Genomic DNA, 19,693 nt, shown 5'->3' with positions numbered 1-19,693 from the left:
ACAACTAGTATAGTTAACACTCTTTTTCTTTTGTTTCTTTTATGACTCTCAGATTGATATTTCTTTGAAACATATTTGTATTATACATTTCAAGTGTAAAAATAAAACACACAAAACCAGCAACAAGTTAGCAACGAAACAAACACAAGCAGTGAAAATAATAGTCAAAGAGCAATAAAACTTTGGTTTGTGCTTGAAGCAATTAATATAATCTATTATATGATGATTAAAATTGGGATCATTTCTTTCAAATCTTTAAGAAAAATTACAAAATATTAGACTTCGATATAATATTAAAAATTAATATTGAATATTGATAATAAAAAAATATAGATAACTAGATAACTTGCATTGCAGGTTTATATATTGATAAGTGATGATATTGATGAAACTAAAATTTTAATTGGAGAATAAGTTTTTCTGATTTAATTAAAAGAGATTAAGAAGAAGATCAGGAAATTGACGTTCAAGATTTAGACTTCACTCTTTAGAGTCTTCTAATTTCTAATTTGTGTAAATGAATTAAGGAAGAAAGAATTGAACACAGAATAAAGTCTTGGAAAGGAAAAAAATGATCTACCTTCCTTCTTTTTTTTTTATTTATTTTCTATATTAGATTTTTTCTTAAATTTTATGGTAAATATATTTCTTTTGGCCCATTATTAAAAAAATCTAATTAAATATATTTTTTAGATTTTTATTAAAACAATCTAATTATATATAATATATATTGCTTTTTCTTGGAATCTACTTGTTTCTTGTTCTTAAAAGGATAAACTTATGCAATCTTACGTTTGCCTGAATAGATCTCTATTGCTAAGAAAAGAAAGAGTTAGTAGAAAATTTAAAATATTCTGCTAGATTAAGGTAAAATTATGTTAACTTTCAAATTTTGTATTCACTTGGATGGAAAAAAATAAAATAAAAAAGAAATGAATTTAGGTATTAAAATTTTCCTTTAAAGTAGTATATAGGAAGCAAGCTAGGAAGGGAATTAAGTCGGTTGGTAAAATTAGCCTTCTCATTGCATCTATACAGAGATGGAATGAAATTTAACAATATATTAGCAATGATCGCGAACCAATTTTATAGAATGTTTAGCAGTTGTAAGAAGGTAGTGGTTAAGGGTTTCCCTACGTAAATCATCCAATTAGATGGACTCTCTCTCAGGCATAGATTCGTAGGGGTGCAAATTTAGGATCAAAATTTTACTGAACCAAGTTGTGAGTACGATCTATACATGTCAAATGTTGCAACAGTCGAGGCAAAATAAGTAAACAAAAAAAAAATCTCCACCTTTATTCCTCTATTCTTTTTATCCGCCGTGTACCCGTTTGACCGCTCTACACATGATATCGTTCGGATACTCACTTAGTTTATCATGAACAATCATCAGTACTTAGTTGTCGACGGGATCTTCCCATTATATATTCAAGAAAACAGATGTCCATCGTAACCTTGAAGAACTTGGCCAAGGTACTGCATTCGGTCGTACCCTACGTTCTCTACAGAATCTCTAAAAAGCTGGTTATGAGTTTGTACTTGTTCATCCATTTGCAGATGTTGAAAATTGCTAAATTTCATGCCTGGACTTGTGCACTACTCACCGCACTGGCTTTGCTGAAATCAGACGCAGAGTTTGTGAACATTACAAAGGTCTACAGTGCCGTGGCACAGGGTGCAGTGTGTTTGGATGGAAGTCCCCCAGCTTACCATCTATCTTCAGGCTGGGGATCAGGTCTCAGGAGTTGGGTGGTTCATCTCGAGGTATAGCCCTGCACAGACTCGTAGGAATGAGTTTCATGCATGGACCGCCTCTGTAATTAAGGTGGTGCTCGTTTTCATTTTCAGGGAGGAGGATGGTGCCGTAATCAGACAACTTGTGGATACAGAAAGGATAGTGCTTTGGGCTCTTCCAACAAAATGGATGCACAGAGTTATTTTTCTGGCATCTTAAGCAATGACCAAGCATTAAATCCAGGTAATTAAGAAGATAGAAGCTTTGTCCTTGTTGTAGAATTTAAAGCTTTGTCGTTGCCAGATTTCTACAACTGGAACAGAGTGAAGATACGTTACTGTGATGGTTCATCGTTCACTGGTGATGTTGAGGAAAGAGACCCTGTGAGTCAGATTGACCTTCTACAGGATCATCAAGTTGTCCTTCTCGTGAAGCTAATTCTTCGTTTTTGAATTCCATGTTTAGGTCTCCCATGTTTACTACAGAGGAGCCAGGATATGGCTTGCTGTTATGCAAGAGCTACTTGCTAGAGGAATGAGGGAGGCCGAGACTGTATAGCCTCTGGCTCCGCTAGCTAACTTCTTCTTATCATAACTAAAATCTCATTGACATATAACTTAAATGTGTGTTTGCAGGCTCTTCTTACTGGAAGTTCAGCCGGAGGATTGGCCTCGATACTTCATTGCGATAGCTTTAGAGGCTTTCTTCCATCGAGTGCCAAGGTTAAATGTCTTTCAGATGCTGGTTATTTTGTGCATACGTAAGTTCTCCACCGAGTTACACTCAAACTTAGCCAAATTGACAGTGAGATTCATTAGTTGCTCGCTGCTATTCGACAGGAAAGATATCGCCGGAGAAGAAACCATCAAGGCCTACTACAATGATGTTGTGACCACACATGTATGATCTCATTGCACCTAGTTGTTCAGTGCACCAGTATGAACAAAAAAAAGATAAAGTTCATTTCATGGTTTTCAGGGATCTGCAAAGAATTTGCCTGGCTGCAACTCAGCAATGGAGCCAGCAATGGCAAGTAGCTTTGAAGTCATTGTTTCATTGTAAATCTAGTTATGTTGTCACTAATAGTTTGATATTCAAGTGCAGTGTTTTTTCCCACAATACATGGTCCATGAAGTGAAGACGCCTCTGTTTATTCTGAATTCAGCTTATGACTCATGGCAGGTATGAATCACATCGTCAAAAATAACAACAAATATGCCCCTAGGGTACGATGTGATGGTAAGAGGCAGGCAGGTTCTCATCTAATAAGGGTTCGAATCTCTAAAAACTAATGGGAAATTTTTTGTAGGGCTGAGCTGGTCATCTATAGGATTAGTCGGTTGGAAGAGCTTGATAACTGAATTAATCAAAACACAAAATCCAATAACAACAAATATATGAGAGAATGCAGATCATTCACTTCAGCTTTGAGAAATCGTTGACTATTAGGTGTTCTAATTTCAGGTTAGTAATATTTTGGTACCAGACACTGCAGATCCTAATGGAACTTGGAAGGACTGCAAGCTTCATATCTCGCAGTGCTCTCCGACTCAACTCAAAGTCTTGCAAGGTGAACAAATCGAAACTCGAACCTTAACAAGAATGAAGATTGATAGGAGTTTTTGTCTTCATATTGCAGAGTACAGGGGGAACTTTTTGAATGCACTGAAGGCATTGGATGAGTTGAGGTCCATGGGCATGTTCATAAACTCATGCTTTATCCACGGCCAAACAGAATGGCAAGAGGCATGGTTCGGTGCTAACTCCCCTACGCTTAACAACACAGTAGGCTTCTTGAACACTTTGTTACTGAAATGAATTCAGTTCTTTCGATCTTGCCCTTCTTATTGTCATTCTGTTCGGACAGAGAATTGCCACTGCGATTGCAGATTGGTTCTACGACCGAAGAGGCTTTGTATGGATCGATTGCCCCTACCCTTGCGACTCGACCTGTCTCAATTTATGATCTCTTGATGGTATCTTGAAGCAATGTGCAACCTTCTCCCGGAGAGAATAATTTATTAAGGTTCAACTCTTTTTAAAATTGTTCAGACATTATCAAATTGAATAAGAAAATCTTTCAGTCCTCTCCAACAACTAACTTTTCGATGAGCAAATGGCTAACGAAATTATAAATTATTTTCTTATTTTTGATACTTCATCCTCTTGAATATTTTTTAGTAGGTGAATGGTTACAGAATTTTCAGTTTTTTTTTTAATCTTGGACAACTTACTTCTCACGACTAATAAATAGTATTGTAAGAGAAATTATATAAATTCTATATCAATAAATTTATATTTTGAATATTTAATAATTACGATCTCAAATTCAATGAAATTTTCGATTTCACGTCCTTGATGTGAGTTGAATGAATTTAATTTTATCCACATTCATATGTCTAAAATAACCACTGTCCAATATTCATTTGATTTCCTACTCAAGGTGGAAGTTATTATTATTAATTCAATTCATTCATTTTAATTTTTAATTTAACTTAATTTAATTTTAATTTAATTTTAATTTAAGTTTTAAATTTTTTTTTTTTAACTCTTAATTTATGTTTTTACCATTAATTTAATTTAATTTTAATTTTAGTTTTAATTCTTAAGTTTTAAATTTAATTTTTAATTTTAAATCCTTAATTATCTCACCTGATTTATATTTTCAATCAGGGAATCCTATAATTTTATGAGATGAATTGGGTTGAATTTTAGGATTGAGTTTAACTTTGTATTAGATTCAAGTTTAGCTTTGGGTTCAACAAATATGTATTTTTCAGATAAACTTCTAAACTGTAGTGAGTCACTTAGATATCATTAGAGTAACCACGCCTTCAAAAGTTTTCAAAAAGTTCTATCCACTGAACTTAATACAAAACTTTGGTCTAACCGGTTAGGATTTGTAAGAGATGGCTTCACTTAGTTCCACTAAGCCAAGTGTACCAAGTCGAAGTCATATCTTCCTAGATAGGTATAGGTAAAGTTTCCCTAACCTATTATCATCCAAAACTTCACCAGTACCGCTTATCAAGTTAAATTTTTGTCTCTTTTTATACTAGTCCTAATTACCTATCCGGGTAAGTCTATTGATTTTAGAGGTGCCAACTAGTTTAGAGCCTCCCCTTGAATTATTGGGCTTGGGTTTTAAGTTTTGGCTCTGTGTCGATTTGTTTTATAGTTATAATAGACTTGGTTATAGTTTGAGTTTAGATTAATTTTGTTTTTAGTTAATTTAGTTAAACCTTGGTTGACTTTAGCTTAGAGGGGTTAGTTTTTGAGATTAAGGTTGACTTATTTGGTTTATATGTTTTTAGATGGTGTATTTTATTTTTTAGGTACGTAGTATTGATTGATTTCTACTTGTATGGTTAGGCACACTTTCGAAACCCAGACTTTGGTTTGATTTTTATGTTGGTTGACTAAAGATATAAACGTTTTATTAGTTAAGCTGGACTTGTATCCGAGTCTAGACTTATTGTACACAACTCTTTGTGATATAAATATCATATCCAGATACTTAGATCTTGTTGTGAATTTTTCTAATAGTTGTTTTAGTTCAAGTACTTCATTTTTCAATCTGGAATTATTCTCCTCAAGTTGTGCAACTTGAGTTGGAATTTTAGGTTGAATTGGCTTAATTATTGAGTTTGAATTAGTTGTTCGTTAAGTATTTTATTTTCTTTGGTTATTTTGTTTATTTATGCTTTAGATACAGTCAATTTCTTATGTAAGCATGCAATAATTTTAAAAAATTATTTTCTTAAAATAAATTATACCTCATCGAAACCTTCGTAAATGAGTGTGGACTCATGGCTCGACTCGAGTTCGAACCCATCTTCCGATTCGCTTTTCGATTCTAGTCCATACGCCATCAGTGCACGGTAGTTGGTGTGCGTTGGTTCATTGCCGTCTGATTCCTCCACGGATGATTCATCCCATGTTACTTTGAGGGTTTTCTTTTTCTTGAGATTCGGGCAGTTGTTCTTGTAATGCCCCTTCTTGTTGCATTCAAAGCACGTGATGTTGGTCTTGTTGTTGTTAGAATTTGAAGTGGAGTTAATCTTCTGCAGGTCCTTTTTGGTGAAGTTTTTCTTTCTCTTAGTGAATATTTTTTTATCAGATTCACTAGGTATTCTTCATCATCTGAGTCTTGGTCAGACTCAACTTCAGGTTCTGGTTTAGTTCTGAATTTTTCTTTTAATGTTCCTATAATAACAACAATATATACTTTTCTCGGATTTGGCGTTAGTCTGTTCGTGTATCTCTAATTCACAGAAAAGTTCATATAATTTAAGTTTAGATAGATTCCTCGAGATTTTGTAAGCATCCACGATGGATGCCCATAATGCATTTCGAGGGAAGACATTCAGGACATACCCTATCAAGTCTCGGTTCTCCATCTGATGGCCAATTGTGTGGACCCATTGAGGATGTCTTTTATCCTCGCGTGCAGCTGACTTACGGATTCTCCATCCTACATTTTGATATTAAATAATTTATTTAAAAGTAAGTCTCTTTTTGTTACCTTTGCCTCATTGGTCCCCTCCTGTAATTCTATGAGCTTATCCCATAGTTCCTTTGCATTTTCATGTGGGTCGACGCGATTCAGTTCCTCCTTCGTTTGCCCTTGTATTTTTTGATGACATTGAACCAATGGTCGAAGTCGGTCTTCATGTACACTTCCATCTGCTTCTTCTATTATGAGAAATCACCCCCGTTGAATAGAGGCGAACGAATAGTATTGTATCCTTCATTTTGAGCTATTTGTCACTGAAATAGAAAACTAGAGAAAGGTACGAAGACTTGGTCTTGGATTAGCAGAGTTTAAAGAGAATAAAATATATCAAGAAACTTGAGTGGTGTTGCACAAACTTTGAGTAAAAACTGAATGAAAAACGAGTTATTTGAAGAGGTAATTAAACTTTTACTGATTCAAATAGAATGCAAAAAATTGAAATCCAAAGAAAATAAAACAATTCCCCCTACTTGATTGGTGGTTGCACCAATTCAGAGCAAAATCTTACTTTGATATCACTTGTTGGATTGAGTCGCACGTGAGAGGGGGTGAATCATGTGGTTTTGAAAAACAAATCTTTTTCATTTTAAAAACAAAGTATGCAGTGGAAAAATATAGAAATTAAAAAGAAAAGAGACAGACACGATCGATTTTACTTGGTTCGGAGCCTTTGGCGACTCCTACTCCTACTCCAAGACTTAGGTTCCGCGGACCTATTAATGGGTAATCCACTTAAATTCCTCTTCTGGTACCTCTAGAAGAGGGAATCGAGTACAAAGAAATTTGGAACAGGTGAAACGCACTACACTTGTCCTTTTGCAATAATTAAGTGTACAAAATAAAAGATTACCAAACACTCTTTCGAAGAAGGTTAGCTTGAGCTTGGTATTTGGGCGGCTTCTTAGCGGTAGACGAGCATGGCAGCGTCGCAGCAGAGTTGTAGTAGGAAGTTGGAGCGTTCAGAAGTCCAATCAAAAGTGCAAATGATCGTTAGAGTCAATTACCTCATGGCTATGACGAAGACTCCCTTTATTGAGCATGGAATGCGCCTTCAAAGGCCTTGAAGGCACCTCCAATGTGGCAAGTCTAATCCCGAACAGCTCGATCCTTATCATTGATGAATTCTGAACTTTATCCTATGGAAGGCGTCTTCCATGCACTGAAGGCACCTTCTATATATAGTGCCAAGGTGCCTTCAGTGCTTGAAGGCGCCTTCCATCCCTTGGAAGGCGCCTCGGGTACTGTTCACCCGAGGCTTTTTGTGCTCTTCTTGCCCTCAAAGCGTGTTAGTCCAATAAACCAAACAATAACTTGCAAAACAAGTGTTAGCACAATAATACTGACTAGTAATTAGACTCTCTCTCCCCGAGACCAGGATCTAGTCAAGGTTTCAGTTTAGGGGTCTGAAATGGACCTAAACTAGACCTACGTCTACTGTCACTCAACCGAATGCGTTCTCACCAAGTCACTGTCCTCCGGTGACTTATCTTTACTTATCAAATTGCAGTCGGTTGACTAGCCTCTTGACCCACCGGATTTTCATGTCAGTTGTCAGGTCCACAGACCTAACTGAACTTCTGCATGTTGTCAGGTCCTGCGGACCGAACTGGACTTTCTGCCAGATATCAGATCATCCCGTTCACCTATCTGGACTTTACACCAACTATCTAGTCCCGCAATCCTAATTGGATTTCAGCCTGATGTCAGGTTCTTCAGGCCCATCAATTCCTGCACACTTGGTAAAGTACTTAGAACTCAAAGACTCCCAACTTAACTCATTTATCATTCATCAAAATCTGAATTAGACTGTTAGTGCAAATTGCACCAACAAATTTATTTATTTCATTATCACTAGTTCATAACTTCACCATTCCATCACAAGAAAATCCTTTCCCAACAAAGTTATTAGAGACCAAAAGAATCAATTTTCCAGACTCATACACAACCTTAATCTTTGCCTTGCTAAGTAGTTCACCACTAACTAGAACATGAAGAACATTTTTCAATGTTATTATTTTTCTCAAAGTAAAGTTTAAAATTGTACTTCCTTTACCAACTACTTTCGAACGCCCTTCATTTCCCATTTGAATCCCTTTCCTATCTTCAATCTCTTGATAAGTCTTGAACAATGACTTATCATATGCAACATGGACTGTAGCACATCTATCATACAACCATCCTAGCATTTTTCCTTGAACAACATTAGCATGACTTATAGTTGCCTAATGTTGTCCATTTCTACAGAGTTAATCTTTGCTTCCTCTTGACTCAGTTTCTTTTTAAACCTACAATCTTGAGCATAATGCCCATATTTTCCACAAACAAAGCATGCTCCCTTGGACTTCCCTTTGGCTTTCTCTATATACTTTTAGGACCAAGTGGATTTTGTTGGATAGAGATAACGCTCGTGACTTTCACTTATCGTATTTGAAAGATAGAGAAAAAACACAACGGAAATAAAAGAGAACCAGAAGACACCAAGATTTATTTGGTTCGGAGCCTTGGACAACTCTTACTCCAAGGCCCACGCTCGTTGAGCGTTTACTTTGGGCAATCACTATAATATCGCAAAGAGTACAAGTATGAAATAAGTACAGCAGTAATTTAAATAATACCGACAATAAAATTATAGAAATTGAAGCGCCGGGTCATCGGGGTGTTGCTACAGCACATCTGGAACATCTCTTGAGCAGTGCACAGCTGAAAGATCACTTGAGAATTGTTGTCTCAAAGCTGCTGGTCGAGACCCCTTATAAAGCTCACTGAGGGAATCCCCTTGAGGGCACCTCCAATCGCCAAGTTAACCGCGCGGATAAGTGATGAATCCTTCGTCGCTCATCCTATTGAAGGCGCCTCCATGATCCTTGAGGGCACCCTCAATGCTGTCTGAGGCGCCTCAGGCCTCCATGAGGGCGCCTCCAGCTCCACTGCGCGCAGACTTTCGCCTTTGCACCCGAGGCACCTCCAAGCTCCATGAGGGCGCCTTAAGTATGTTCATCCGAGGTAAATCGTGCTCTTTTGTCTCTGTAAAATGTGTTAGTCCACAAAATAGCAATATATCCTGTAAAACAAAAGTTAGCACGCAATAATATAAATATGAAGATTTTGACAGTCACTGGACTGTCCGGTTCTGACGTCGGATTTCCGACCGGAAACCTTAGGTCGAACCGACGCCTACTGTTCCCTCAGCGGGGAACGCATCCTCACCTACTCCACTCAGGAGAGCATACCTGTTGCCAGTCCGGTCCTCCAAATCGACTGGACTTTCTGCCTAGGGTTACCACCCCCTAGGACCTAGGGTTACCGCCCCCTAGGATTTTTCGCCGCCTAGGGTTACCACCCCATAGGACCTAAGGTTACCCCCCTTAGAATTTTCCACCATTTAGGGTTACCACCCCCTAGGACCTAAAGTTGCTACCCCTTAGGGTTTTCCACCACCTTGGGTTACCACCTTCTAGGACCTAAGGTTACCGCCCCTTAGGGTTTTCCACCACCTAGGATTACCACCCTCTACTTCCTAGGGTTACCACCCCCTAGGACTTAGGGTTACCACCCCCTAGGATTTTCCACCTGCCTAACCGTAGTTAGGACTTTCCTGCAAAGCTTATTCACGCACATTAGATAATAAAATAACTTAACTTGAACCCTTTGACATAATCAAAACATCCATTTGATGGTCGGATGCTTCCCGTACCAACATATTTCCTCTTTTCTCATTGTTATTGTTAACTTGCATTGGCTGATTTATGATGTTGGCCTTAGAAGTGCCTTCATAAGAATTTTCATTCTTATCTCTGGCCATAGATTCTTTCTCAATACACAAATGTTTTTGTATTTGTTCCAAAGAAGAATCTTCGGAACTATGAAGAATCTTTTTCCAGTTACTTTTCCAAGTAGATGGCTATTTTGCTATAATTGCACCGACTTGAAAAGATTCCGGTAACTCAATCTTTACAACCCTCATTTTGTTAACAATAACTTGCAATTCATGTACTTGAGGCAGCAATGGTTTATCATTAAGAAATTTAAAATCAAAGTATTTGGAAATTAAAAACTTCTTGGTACCTTCTTTTGCTTTATACTTATTTTCCAATGCTTGCCATATTTCCTTAGCGGAGGTAGTGTTTGTGTAGAGATCATAGAGACGATTGGACAAGACATTTAAAATATGACCACGACACATCAATTCATCTTCTTTCCTTTTCTCTCTTTTGGCCCTTAGATCTTCATCTTCTTCATCAGTTGGTTCCAGAATGTCTTCCAAGTTTGGATCAAGAATGTACAAGATCTTCATTGCAGTTAGTAGAAATTTTAGTTTGTCTTGGCATCGTGTAAAGTTCGTACCATCAAACCTATCCAGTTTGACCATGTCTTGATTCATAAACTTTAGTGTGCCATGGTTGTTTTACACTCCATTATTTCTTCGGAGATCCAACAAAATATAGTTTTTAGATTATAGGAAAAATGATATGAGGTGATCTCCCAAAATTAGAAAACAAATGCTTGAAGGCTTGAAACACATATGAGATAAGTTTTTCTAAAAACTATATTTGTCCCCTTTCAATGTTACTTAAGGGAGCAATGACAAATAGTTTTTGAGATATGACAAGTCTTTGCAATATTTTCTATAAGCAACAATAGAAAATATTTTGGAACTTGAAGAATATAAAAATTGGATATTATAGAGATGAGAGTAAAAAACTTCTTGTTATTTTGTCTTCATAATCTCTTATCTATTTATAGACTTGAATGGTCACTTCCAAAAGTCACAATGAATGTATATGTCTCTTGCCAAAAGACATGTGCCAAAAGACACAACTTATTTTTAGTTTTGAATATTAAAATTGAAAAAACTACCAAGCTCCAAATTGAAATGAACAACCATAATTTTCTGGATGTATCACAACTATTCATTCACACCCATTCCATTTCAACGACCATGCCTTTTATGAAAATTTCAAATTTACTTTCACCTATTTTACTTCAAATATCCACTCATTTTCATTAATTAATTTGAACAAATAAATTCTAACAAAGCAAATTTCAACAGTACCCATTTCATGTACTTGAATTTTAAAATTTCAAAAATACATACTATTTTCTCCTGATGTCTCTCTTCCTTTCACGGTTCTAAAAAATTTTCCCTTTTTTTAATTTGTACTCTATCCATTTAAAAATGTACTATTCTCAATTTACATTGTCAAATTCAAATATGAATATATAGATATATTAAGGAGAATTTTAAGAATATATTAATTTTGATTTGAAATAATTCTCAATATATTCCAATGTTCATTAGTTCACTTCTCTCAATTTGGTTTTTTTATTCTCAACTTTATCTTAATATATTAAACTAATCGGGATAAGTACATGGTTTACAAAACTTGATCATTGCAAGTTGGCCTCCCTATAGGGCCAACCCTAACTTTTGGGGGCCTTTGGCAAAAAGAGAAAAAGGACCTTATAAGAAAAAAAATATTTACTAATATACAATTTAAATAGAGTTTAGTAGAAAAATTTGAAAATCAATATATTTAATTTAAAAAATTGATAAACTCTACACAAAATATATTTCTCAAATTCTCCAAAAGTGCAACATCATATAAAATATATTTTCAAACTTTTCCAAAAAGTACAACAGCTACCAATACAAAAAAATATTAATTAATCATTGAAAAAATCTAAATTTTCTAACATCTTTAGAAGTAAATTCATCAATAGGGTATTCAAAATTAAGGGTGCATTTGGTTTACGCATGTTCCATTTTCATTTTTTGAAAAATAGGCATTTTCTAAAAAATAGAAAATGACTTTTTGTCATTTTCTATTTTTTTAGAAAATACTATCTATATTTTTAGAAAACAGACACTAAAAATGCAAACCAAACATAATTTTTCAGAAATGCGCATTTTTCAAAAAATAGAAATGAAAAACGTGCAAACCAAACACACCCTAAGTTTTTCTAACACCTCATTTTTAATGCATAAAATTACCAAGTCATTTAATCTTTCTTGAGACATAGTTGAACACAAGTGCGATTTTATCAATTTTAATTTAGAAAAACTTCTTTCTATTAATGTTACAGCAACTAGTATAGTTAACATTCTTTTTCTTTTGTTTCTTTTATGACTCCCAGATTGATATTTCTTTGGAAACATGTTTGTATTATATATTTCAAGTGTAAAAATAAAACACACAAAATCAGCAATAAGCTAGCAACGAAACAAACACAAGCAATGAAAATAATAGTAAAAGAGCAAGAAAACTTGGTTTGTACTTAAAGCAATCAATATAATCTATTATATGATGATTAAAATTGGGATGATTTATTTAAATGCTTTCAAATTTGTAAGAAAAATTACAAAATATTAGACTTCAATATAATATTAAAAATCAATATTGAATATTGATAATAAAAAAATACAGATAAGTATATAACTTAGTTGCAGGTTTATACTAAAATTTTAATTGAAGAATAAGTTTTTCTGATTTAATTAAAAGAGATTAAGAAGAAGAGAGAAAATTAACGTTCAGGATTTAGACTTCACTACACTATTAACTTCTGTAAACGAATTAATGAAGAAAGAATTGAATACATAATAAGGTCTTGGAAAGGAAAAATGATCGTTTACCTTCTTTTTTTTATTTTCTATATTAGATCTTTTTCTTAAGTTTTAACAGTAAATATATTTCTTTTGGCCCTTTATTAAAACATCCAATAAAATATATTTTTTAGATTTTTATTGAAACAATATAATTATATATAATAATTATTATATATGTATGTCAAATTTAGAACCCCCCAAAAAATCAAGGGCTCTAGACCATCGCCCCCGGTGACATACTTTAAGCAAGCATTGACTCCTTGTTTTTTCTTGTAATCTACATGTTTCTTTTTCTTAAAAGGATAAACTTATGCAATCTTACGTTTGCCTGAATAGATCTCTATTGCTATTAGTGGAAAGTTTAAAATATTATGCTAGATTAAGGTAAAATTAGGTTAACTTTCAAATTTTGTATTCCCTTGGATGGAAAGAAATAAAATAAAAAAGAAATGAATTTAGGTATAAAAATTTTCCTTTAAAGTAGTAGGAAGCAAGCTAGGAAGGGAATTAAAGTCGGTTGGTAAAATTAGCCTTCTCATTGCATCTGTACATGGATGGAATGAAATTTAAAGTATGTTGGTAAAATTTTCAAATTGTTCTTTTTTAATTTTAAAGGCATTTTTAGTTTTAAATTATCTAAAAGACATCTTATATCCTAAGAAAATAACCTAAAATAACCCTTTGCGGCACTAATAGACCTTCAGCATCAGAAGACGGATTTCTCCCTTTCAATTAAGTAACTAGCGATGGAACTTTGGCCATAACTGTTAGCGTAGGAATAATTGGTTTCCTCGTCCAACTCCACCTCGCACGAAAGAACTCAGCTACATGATCATTAACGTTAATCTCGAAGACACCAAAGACGAAGACGTGAAGGAGAAAGGAGAAAGGAGAAAGGAGAAAGGAGAAAGGAGAAAGAAGAAAGGCTAGAGAAAGTAACTCGAAGAAAAGGGTATTTAAAGTATTTCCTTGGATTAAAACGCTTTTAGAAACTTAAAAATTATGCTCTCTCCGAGAATAAGATAAACTTCGATAAAGTAATTGAATTTCTAATTTTGTTTAATACGTATCGTTTCCTAATTAACCCGAATACACTTTCTATTCTCACTTCCTCTAACAATTAGCGATGATCGCCAACCAATTTTATAGAAAGTTTAGCAGTTGTAAGAAGGTAGTGGTTAAGGGTTTCCCTATGTAAATCATCCAATTAGATGAACTCTCTCTCACGCATAGATCCGTAAGGGTGCAAATCTAGGGTCCAATTTATACTAAATCAAGTTGTGAGTACGATTTATGCACGTCAATTCTTTTTATCTGCCGTGTACCCATTTGGATGCCCTACCCATGATAGCATTCGGATACTCACTTAGTTCGTCACGGTCGACAGGTCTTCACATTATATTCTGGAAAACAGATGTCCACCGTAACCTTGAAGAACTGTCAAAGGGAGACGAATATGTTTAAAACAAACTACGTCAAACACAGGCCTCGGCTATCTCAACATCTCGACATTGTTGACTCAGCTTTCTAGGCACTCAGACTGTCTCATCCTCTGCCTCAAACATCTTGGCCAAGTCCTCGAGACAACTCAGCTTTCCAAACATTTCTTCCTTCCTACTTGACAACTTGATATTATCAGCTAGGGTTATCTCAGCAGGTCTGGAGTTGATTTTTGAACATATCTCAATCCATCAACTATCCATGTAATCTCCAGCAAACATCTTCGTGAAGAGTGTCCAAACACTATATATCTCTTCCTCCCTGACGACCTGGTTATTCACCAAGAACTTGGCCAAGGTACTGCATTCGATCGTACCCTACGTTCTCTACAGAATCTCTGAAAAGCTGGTTATGAGTTTGTACTTGTTCATCCATTTGCAGATGTTGAAAATTGCTAAATTTCATGCCTGGACTTGTGCACTACTCACCGCACTGGCTTTGCTGAAATCAGACGCAGAGTTTGTGAACATTACAAAGGTCTACAGTGCCGTGGCACAGGGTGCAGTGTGTTTGGATGGAAGTCCCCCAGCTTACCATCTATCTCCAGGCTGGGGATCAGGTCTCAGGAGTTGGTTGGTTCATCTCGAGGTATAGCCCTGCACAGACTCGTAGGAATGAGTTTCATGCATGGGCCGCCTCTGTAATTAAGGTGGTGCTCGTTTTCATTTTCAGGGAGGAGGATGGTGCCAAAACTCGACAATTTGTGGATACAGAAAGGATAGTGCTTTGGGCTCTTCCAACAAAATGGATGCACAGAATTATTTTCCTGGCATCTTAACCAATGACCAAGCATTAAATCCAGGTAATTAAGAAGATAGAAGCTTTGTCCTTGTTGTAGAATTTAAAGCTTTGTCATTGCCAGATTTCTACAACTGGAACAGAGTGAAGATACGTTACTGTGATGGTTCATCGTTCACTGGTGATGTTGAGGAAAGAGACCCTGTGAGTCAGATTGACCTTCTACAGGATCATCAAGTTGTCCTTCTCGTGAAGCTAATTCTTCGTTCTTTGAATTGCATGTTTAGGTCTCCCATGTTTACTACAGAGGAGCCAGGATATGGCGTGCTGTTATTCAAGAGCTACTTGCTAGAGGAATGAGGACGGCCGAGACTGTATAGCCTCTGGCTCTGCTAGCTAACTTCTTCTTATCATAACTAAAATCTCATTGACATATAACTTAAATGTGTGTTTGCAGGCTCTTCTTAGTGGAGGTTCAGCCGGAGGATTGGCCTCGATACTTCATTGCGATAGCTTTCGAGGCTTTCTTCCATCGAGTGCCAAGGTTAAATGTCTTTCAGATGCTGGTTATTTTGTGCATGTGTAAGTTCTCCACCGAGTTACACTCAAACTTAACCAAATTGACAGTGAGATTCATTAGTTGCTCGCTGCTATTCGACAGGAAAGATATCGCCGGAGAAGAAACCATCAAGGCCTACTACAATGATGTTGTGACTACACATGTATGATCTCATTGCACTTAGTTGTTCAGTGCACGAGTATGAACAAAAAAAAGATAAAGTTCATTTCATGGTTTTCAGGGATCTGCAAAGAATTTGCCTGGCTGCAACTCAGCAATGGAGCCAGCAATGGCAAGTAGTTTTCAAGTCATTGTTTCATTGTAAATCTAGTTATGTTGTCACTAATAGTTTGATATTCAAGTGCAGTGTTTTTTCCCACAATACATGGTCCATGAAGTGAAGACGCCTCTGTTTATTCTGAATTCAGCTTATGACTCATGGCAGGTATGAATCACATAGTCAAAAATAACAACAAATATGCCCCTAGGGTACGATGTGATGGTAAGAGGTAGGCAGGTTCGAGTCTCTAAAAACTAATGGGAAATTTTTGTAGGGCCGAGCTGGTCATGGGTAGGGTTAGTCGGTTGGAAGAGCTTGATAACTGAATTAACCAAAAAACAAAACAAAATAAAATAACAACAAATATATGAGAGAATGCAGATCATTCACTTCAGCTTTGAGAAATCATTGACTATTAGGTGTTCTAATTTCAGGTTAGTAATATTTTGGTACCAGAAACTGCAGATCCTAATGGAACTTGGAAGGACTGCAAGCTTCATATCTCGCGGTGCTCTCCGACTCAACTCAAAGTCTTGCAAGGTGAACAAATCGAAACTCGAACCTTAACAAGAAGTAAGATTGATAGGAGTGTTTGTCTTCATATTGCAGAGTACAGGGGGAACTTTTTGAATGCACTGAAGGCATTGGATGAGTTGAGGTCCATGGGCATGTTCATAAACTCATGCTTTATCCACGGCCAAACACGATTGCAAGAGGCATGGTTCGGTGCTCACTCCCCTACGCTTAACAACACAGTAGGGCTTCTTGAACACTTTGTTACTGAAATGAATTCAGTTCTTTCGATCTTCCCCTTCTTATTGTCATTCTGTTCGGACAGAGAATTGCCACTGCGATCGCAGATTGGTTCTACGACCGAAGAGGCTTCGTATGGATCGATTGCCCCTACCCTTGCGACTCGACTTGTCTCAATGTATGATCTCTTGATGGTATCTTGAAGCAATGTGCAACCTTTTCCCGGAGAGAATAATTTTTTAAGGTTCATCTATTTTTAAAATTGTTCAGACATTATCAAATTGAATAAAATAATCTTTCACTCCTCTCGGACAACGAACTTTTCGATGAGCAAATGGTTAGCGAAATTATAATTTTTTTTTCTTATTTTTGATACTTCATCCTCTTGAATATTTAGTGGTTGAATGGTTACAGAATTTTCAGTTTTTTTTTTTTAATCTTGGACAACTTATTTCTCACGACCTAATAAATAGTATAGTAAGAGAAATTATATAAATTCTATATCAATAAATTTATATTTTTTATATTTAATAATTACGATCTCAAGTTCAACGACATTTTGGATTTCACGGCCTTGATGTGAGTAAGACGATGTGAATGTTGATACATGAGGCAAGGTCGACAAGGGAAGATACTTTTATCCGTCCAATCTTCTTTCTGAGTATGGTTAGGATTGTTGGTCCACCTTTTATAAATCATAATTTAATTGTAGTTGAATTATGGTCGTAATTCGATTCAATCATAATTTACTTTTTCATTTAAATTATAATTTAGATCGGGATAACGATGATAACCTTCCAGAGACCATCATGATAGTCCCGTAAGACAAGGGGTAGTCCCATATCAGTAAATCCCCTCTAAATATCTATAAATTATATTTCGAATTTATAAACGTTCATCTATTTTTAAAATTGTTCAGACATTATCAAAAAGAACAGCTAACTTTTCGACGAGCAAATGGTTAACAAAATTATAAATTATTTTCTTATTTTTTGATACTTCATCCTCTTGAATATTTAATAGTTAAAAAAAATATAAAATTACAATAATATATTTTTTATTTTTCCTTGTGAAGAATTAAAGACATATTTTTACCAAACTTGGTCTTTATTTTTTATTGTAATTTTGTTAGATATTTAGGATATTTTTAAGAATTTATTTTTTTATTTTAAAATAAGTCAAATTATTTTAAAATTGCAGGGAAAAAATTCTTGGGGTTTAAAATTTTTATTTGGGAGTTTTCAGAATTTTTAATGTTTATATATATATTTGTATTTTAACATTTTTATTACTTTTGAGATTTACTTGATAAATTATTTTAAAATCGACCTGAAGTTTTATAAAATGATATTTTTTTTATTTTTTTATTGAGAAATTAACTCTAGAATTTTTATAACTTTTAGGATTTTAAAATAAAAGGACATTTCAAAATTGCATTTCAACCTCAAAGCCACCATATTTGATTTTATTTTAGAATGCTATAAATTTATTTTGCAGTTTTTGAAAGAAAAAAATCATAGTTTTTTAAAAATATTTTTTTAAACAATTTCATTATTTTAAAAATTAATACTTTGATATTACTTACTTTTAAAAATTCTAAATATTATTTTCAATGATTTTTAAAAATAATAAAAATTTAAACTTACTATTTTCCAAATACTTATGTAGGATTTTGCGGACAATGGGATAAGAGTATCCGGATAGATTTAAGTATGGCTACTGGCGAAAAAGTCTCCTCATAGTCGATTCCCTCTTTCTGAGTATACCCTTTCGCAACAAGCCTTGCTTTGAAGGTTTCTACCTTCCCATCTGTCCCTCTTTTCCTTTTGTAGATCCACTTGCATCCAACGGCTTTTGCACCATCAGGTGGTTCTACAAGCTCCCAGACCTTATTGGAGTACATAGACTCTATTTCAGAATTCATTGCCTTTTGCCAAGATACTGCATCTATATCTTGGAGTGCTTCATCAAATGTCCGGGGATCAGGTTCATGTTTACCCGGGATCAAGTCCGAAGACTCCCAAAAACATGAATCTCTCAGGTTGCCTTACAACCCTCCCACTACGATGAGGCACCGTCTGTGATTGTGTATCATGTGCAACACGTGTTGCAGTCTCTTGTGGTACTTCATCTTGTACTGTTGGTACTGAAGTAGACGTGTCCTCTCTAATTTCTTCTAGAACTATTTCACTCATGGGCTTATGGTTCATTACATAATCTTCTTCTAAAAAATGAGCATTGGTGCTAACAATGATCTTCTGATTTTTAGGATTATAAAACAAACCACCTTTCGTTCCCTTAGGATATCCAACAAACAGACAAACTTCTGTACGTGATTCCAACTTGTCAGTATCTCCCTTCAGCACATGTGCTGGACTACCCCATATCCGGATATGATTCAGACTAGGCTTACGCCCATTCCATAATTCCATGGAAGTAGAAGGAACTGTTTTAGAAGGTACCATATTCAGAATGTACATTGCTGTTTCTAAAGCATATCCCCAAAACGAATTCGGTAATTCTGAATAACTCATCATTGATCTAACCATTTCCATAAGAGTCCTATTCCTTCGTTCTGCCACACCATTCTGTTGGGGTGTACCAGGTGCAGACAATTGGGATTGAATCCCGACTTCTGATAAGTAATTCCTAAACTCTCCAAAGAGGTATTCGCCACCACGGTCAGACCGTAATGTCTTGATACTTTTACCAAGACGTTTCTCCACATCAGCCCTATATTCTTTGAACTTGTCAAAGCATTCAGACTTGCGGCACATCAGCTAAATGTATCCGTATCTTGAATAATCGTCTATAAAGGAGACAAAGTATTCATAACCTCCTCTTGCCTGGATAGACATAGGACCACACAAATCAGAATGAACCAGTTCTAACGCATCTTTAGCTCTATACCCCTTGGCCTTAAAAGGTCTCTTGGTCATTTTACCTTCCAAGCAGGATTCACATGTTGGAAAATTTTTCAACTCTAATAAACCCAAGAGTCCATT

General features: G+C 35.4%; 2 protein-coding genes across 2 annotated transcripts; both read left to right on the top strand.

Moving 5' to 3' along the window:
* The first annotated feature begins 1,443 nt into the window (after window positions 1-1,443).
* On the top strand, window positions 1,444-3,704 carry LOC122048669 (pectin acetylesterase 8-like). Its single transcript, XM_042610206.1, has 12 exons — window positions 1,444-1,476; window positions 1,561-1,767; window positions 1,852-1,981; window positions 2,042-2,121; window positions 2,204-2,290; window positions 2,374-2,498; window positions 2,578-2,638; window positions 2,717-2,767; window positions 2,843-2,920; window positions 3,203-3,308; window positions 3,378-3,523; window positions 3,606-3,704. Exons 1-12 carry the CDS (start codon window positions 1,444-1,446, stop codon window positions 3,702-3,704), a joined length of 1,203 nt encoding a protein of 400 aa, XP_042466140.1.
* An 11,497-nt stretch (window positions 3,705-15,201) lies between these two features.
* On the top strand, window positions 15,202-16,952 carry LOC122048668 (pectin acetylesterase 8-like; the record flags this gene model as incomplete). Its single annotated transcript, XM_042610205.1, has 9 exons — window positions 15,202-15,300; window positions 15,384-15,470; window positions 15,554-15,678; window positions 15,758-15,818; window positions 15,897-15,947; window positions 16,023-16,100; window positions 16,370-16,475; window positions 16,545-16,690; window positions 16,774-16,952. Coding segments are annotated over 9 exons (852 nt in total), but the record flags the coding sequence as incomplete, so codon positions are not given.
* Window positions 16,953-19,693: the final 2,741 nt, after the last annotated feature.

The sequence above is a fragment of the Zingiber officinale genome, chromosome 2B (genome assembly GCF_018446385.1).
Source record: "Zingiber officinale cultivar Zhangliang chromosome 2B, Zo_v1.1, whole genome shotgun sequence".
NCBI lineage: Eukaryota > Viridiplantae > Streptophyta > Magnoliopsida > Zingiberales > Zingiberaceae > Zingiber > Zingiber officinale.
This window is presented reverse-complemented; position numbering and strand designations above follow the sequence as displayed.

What these genes read in the sequence shown, in the direction of transcription:
- LOC122048669 (XM_042610206.1), top strand. Translation starts at nt 1,444, where the DNA reads ATGTCCATCGTAACCTTGAAGAACTTGGCCAAG. An exon ending in GAATGAGGGAGGCCGAGACT is followed by an intron (nt 2,291 to 2,373) that starts GTATAGCCTCTG and finishes GTGTGTTTGCAG; the next exon opens with GCTCTTCTTACTGGAAGTTC. An exon ending in GCTGGTTATTTTGTGCATAC is followed by an intron (nt 2,499 to 2,577) that starts GTAAGTTCTCCA and finishes GCTATTCGACAG; the next exon opens with GAAAGATATCGCCGGAGAAG.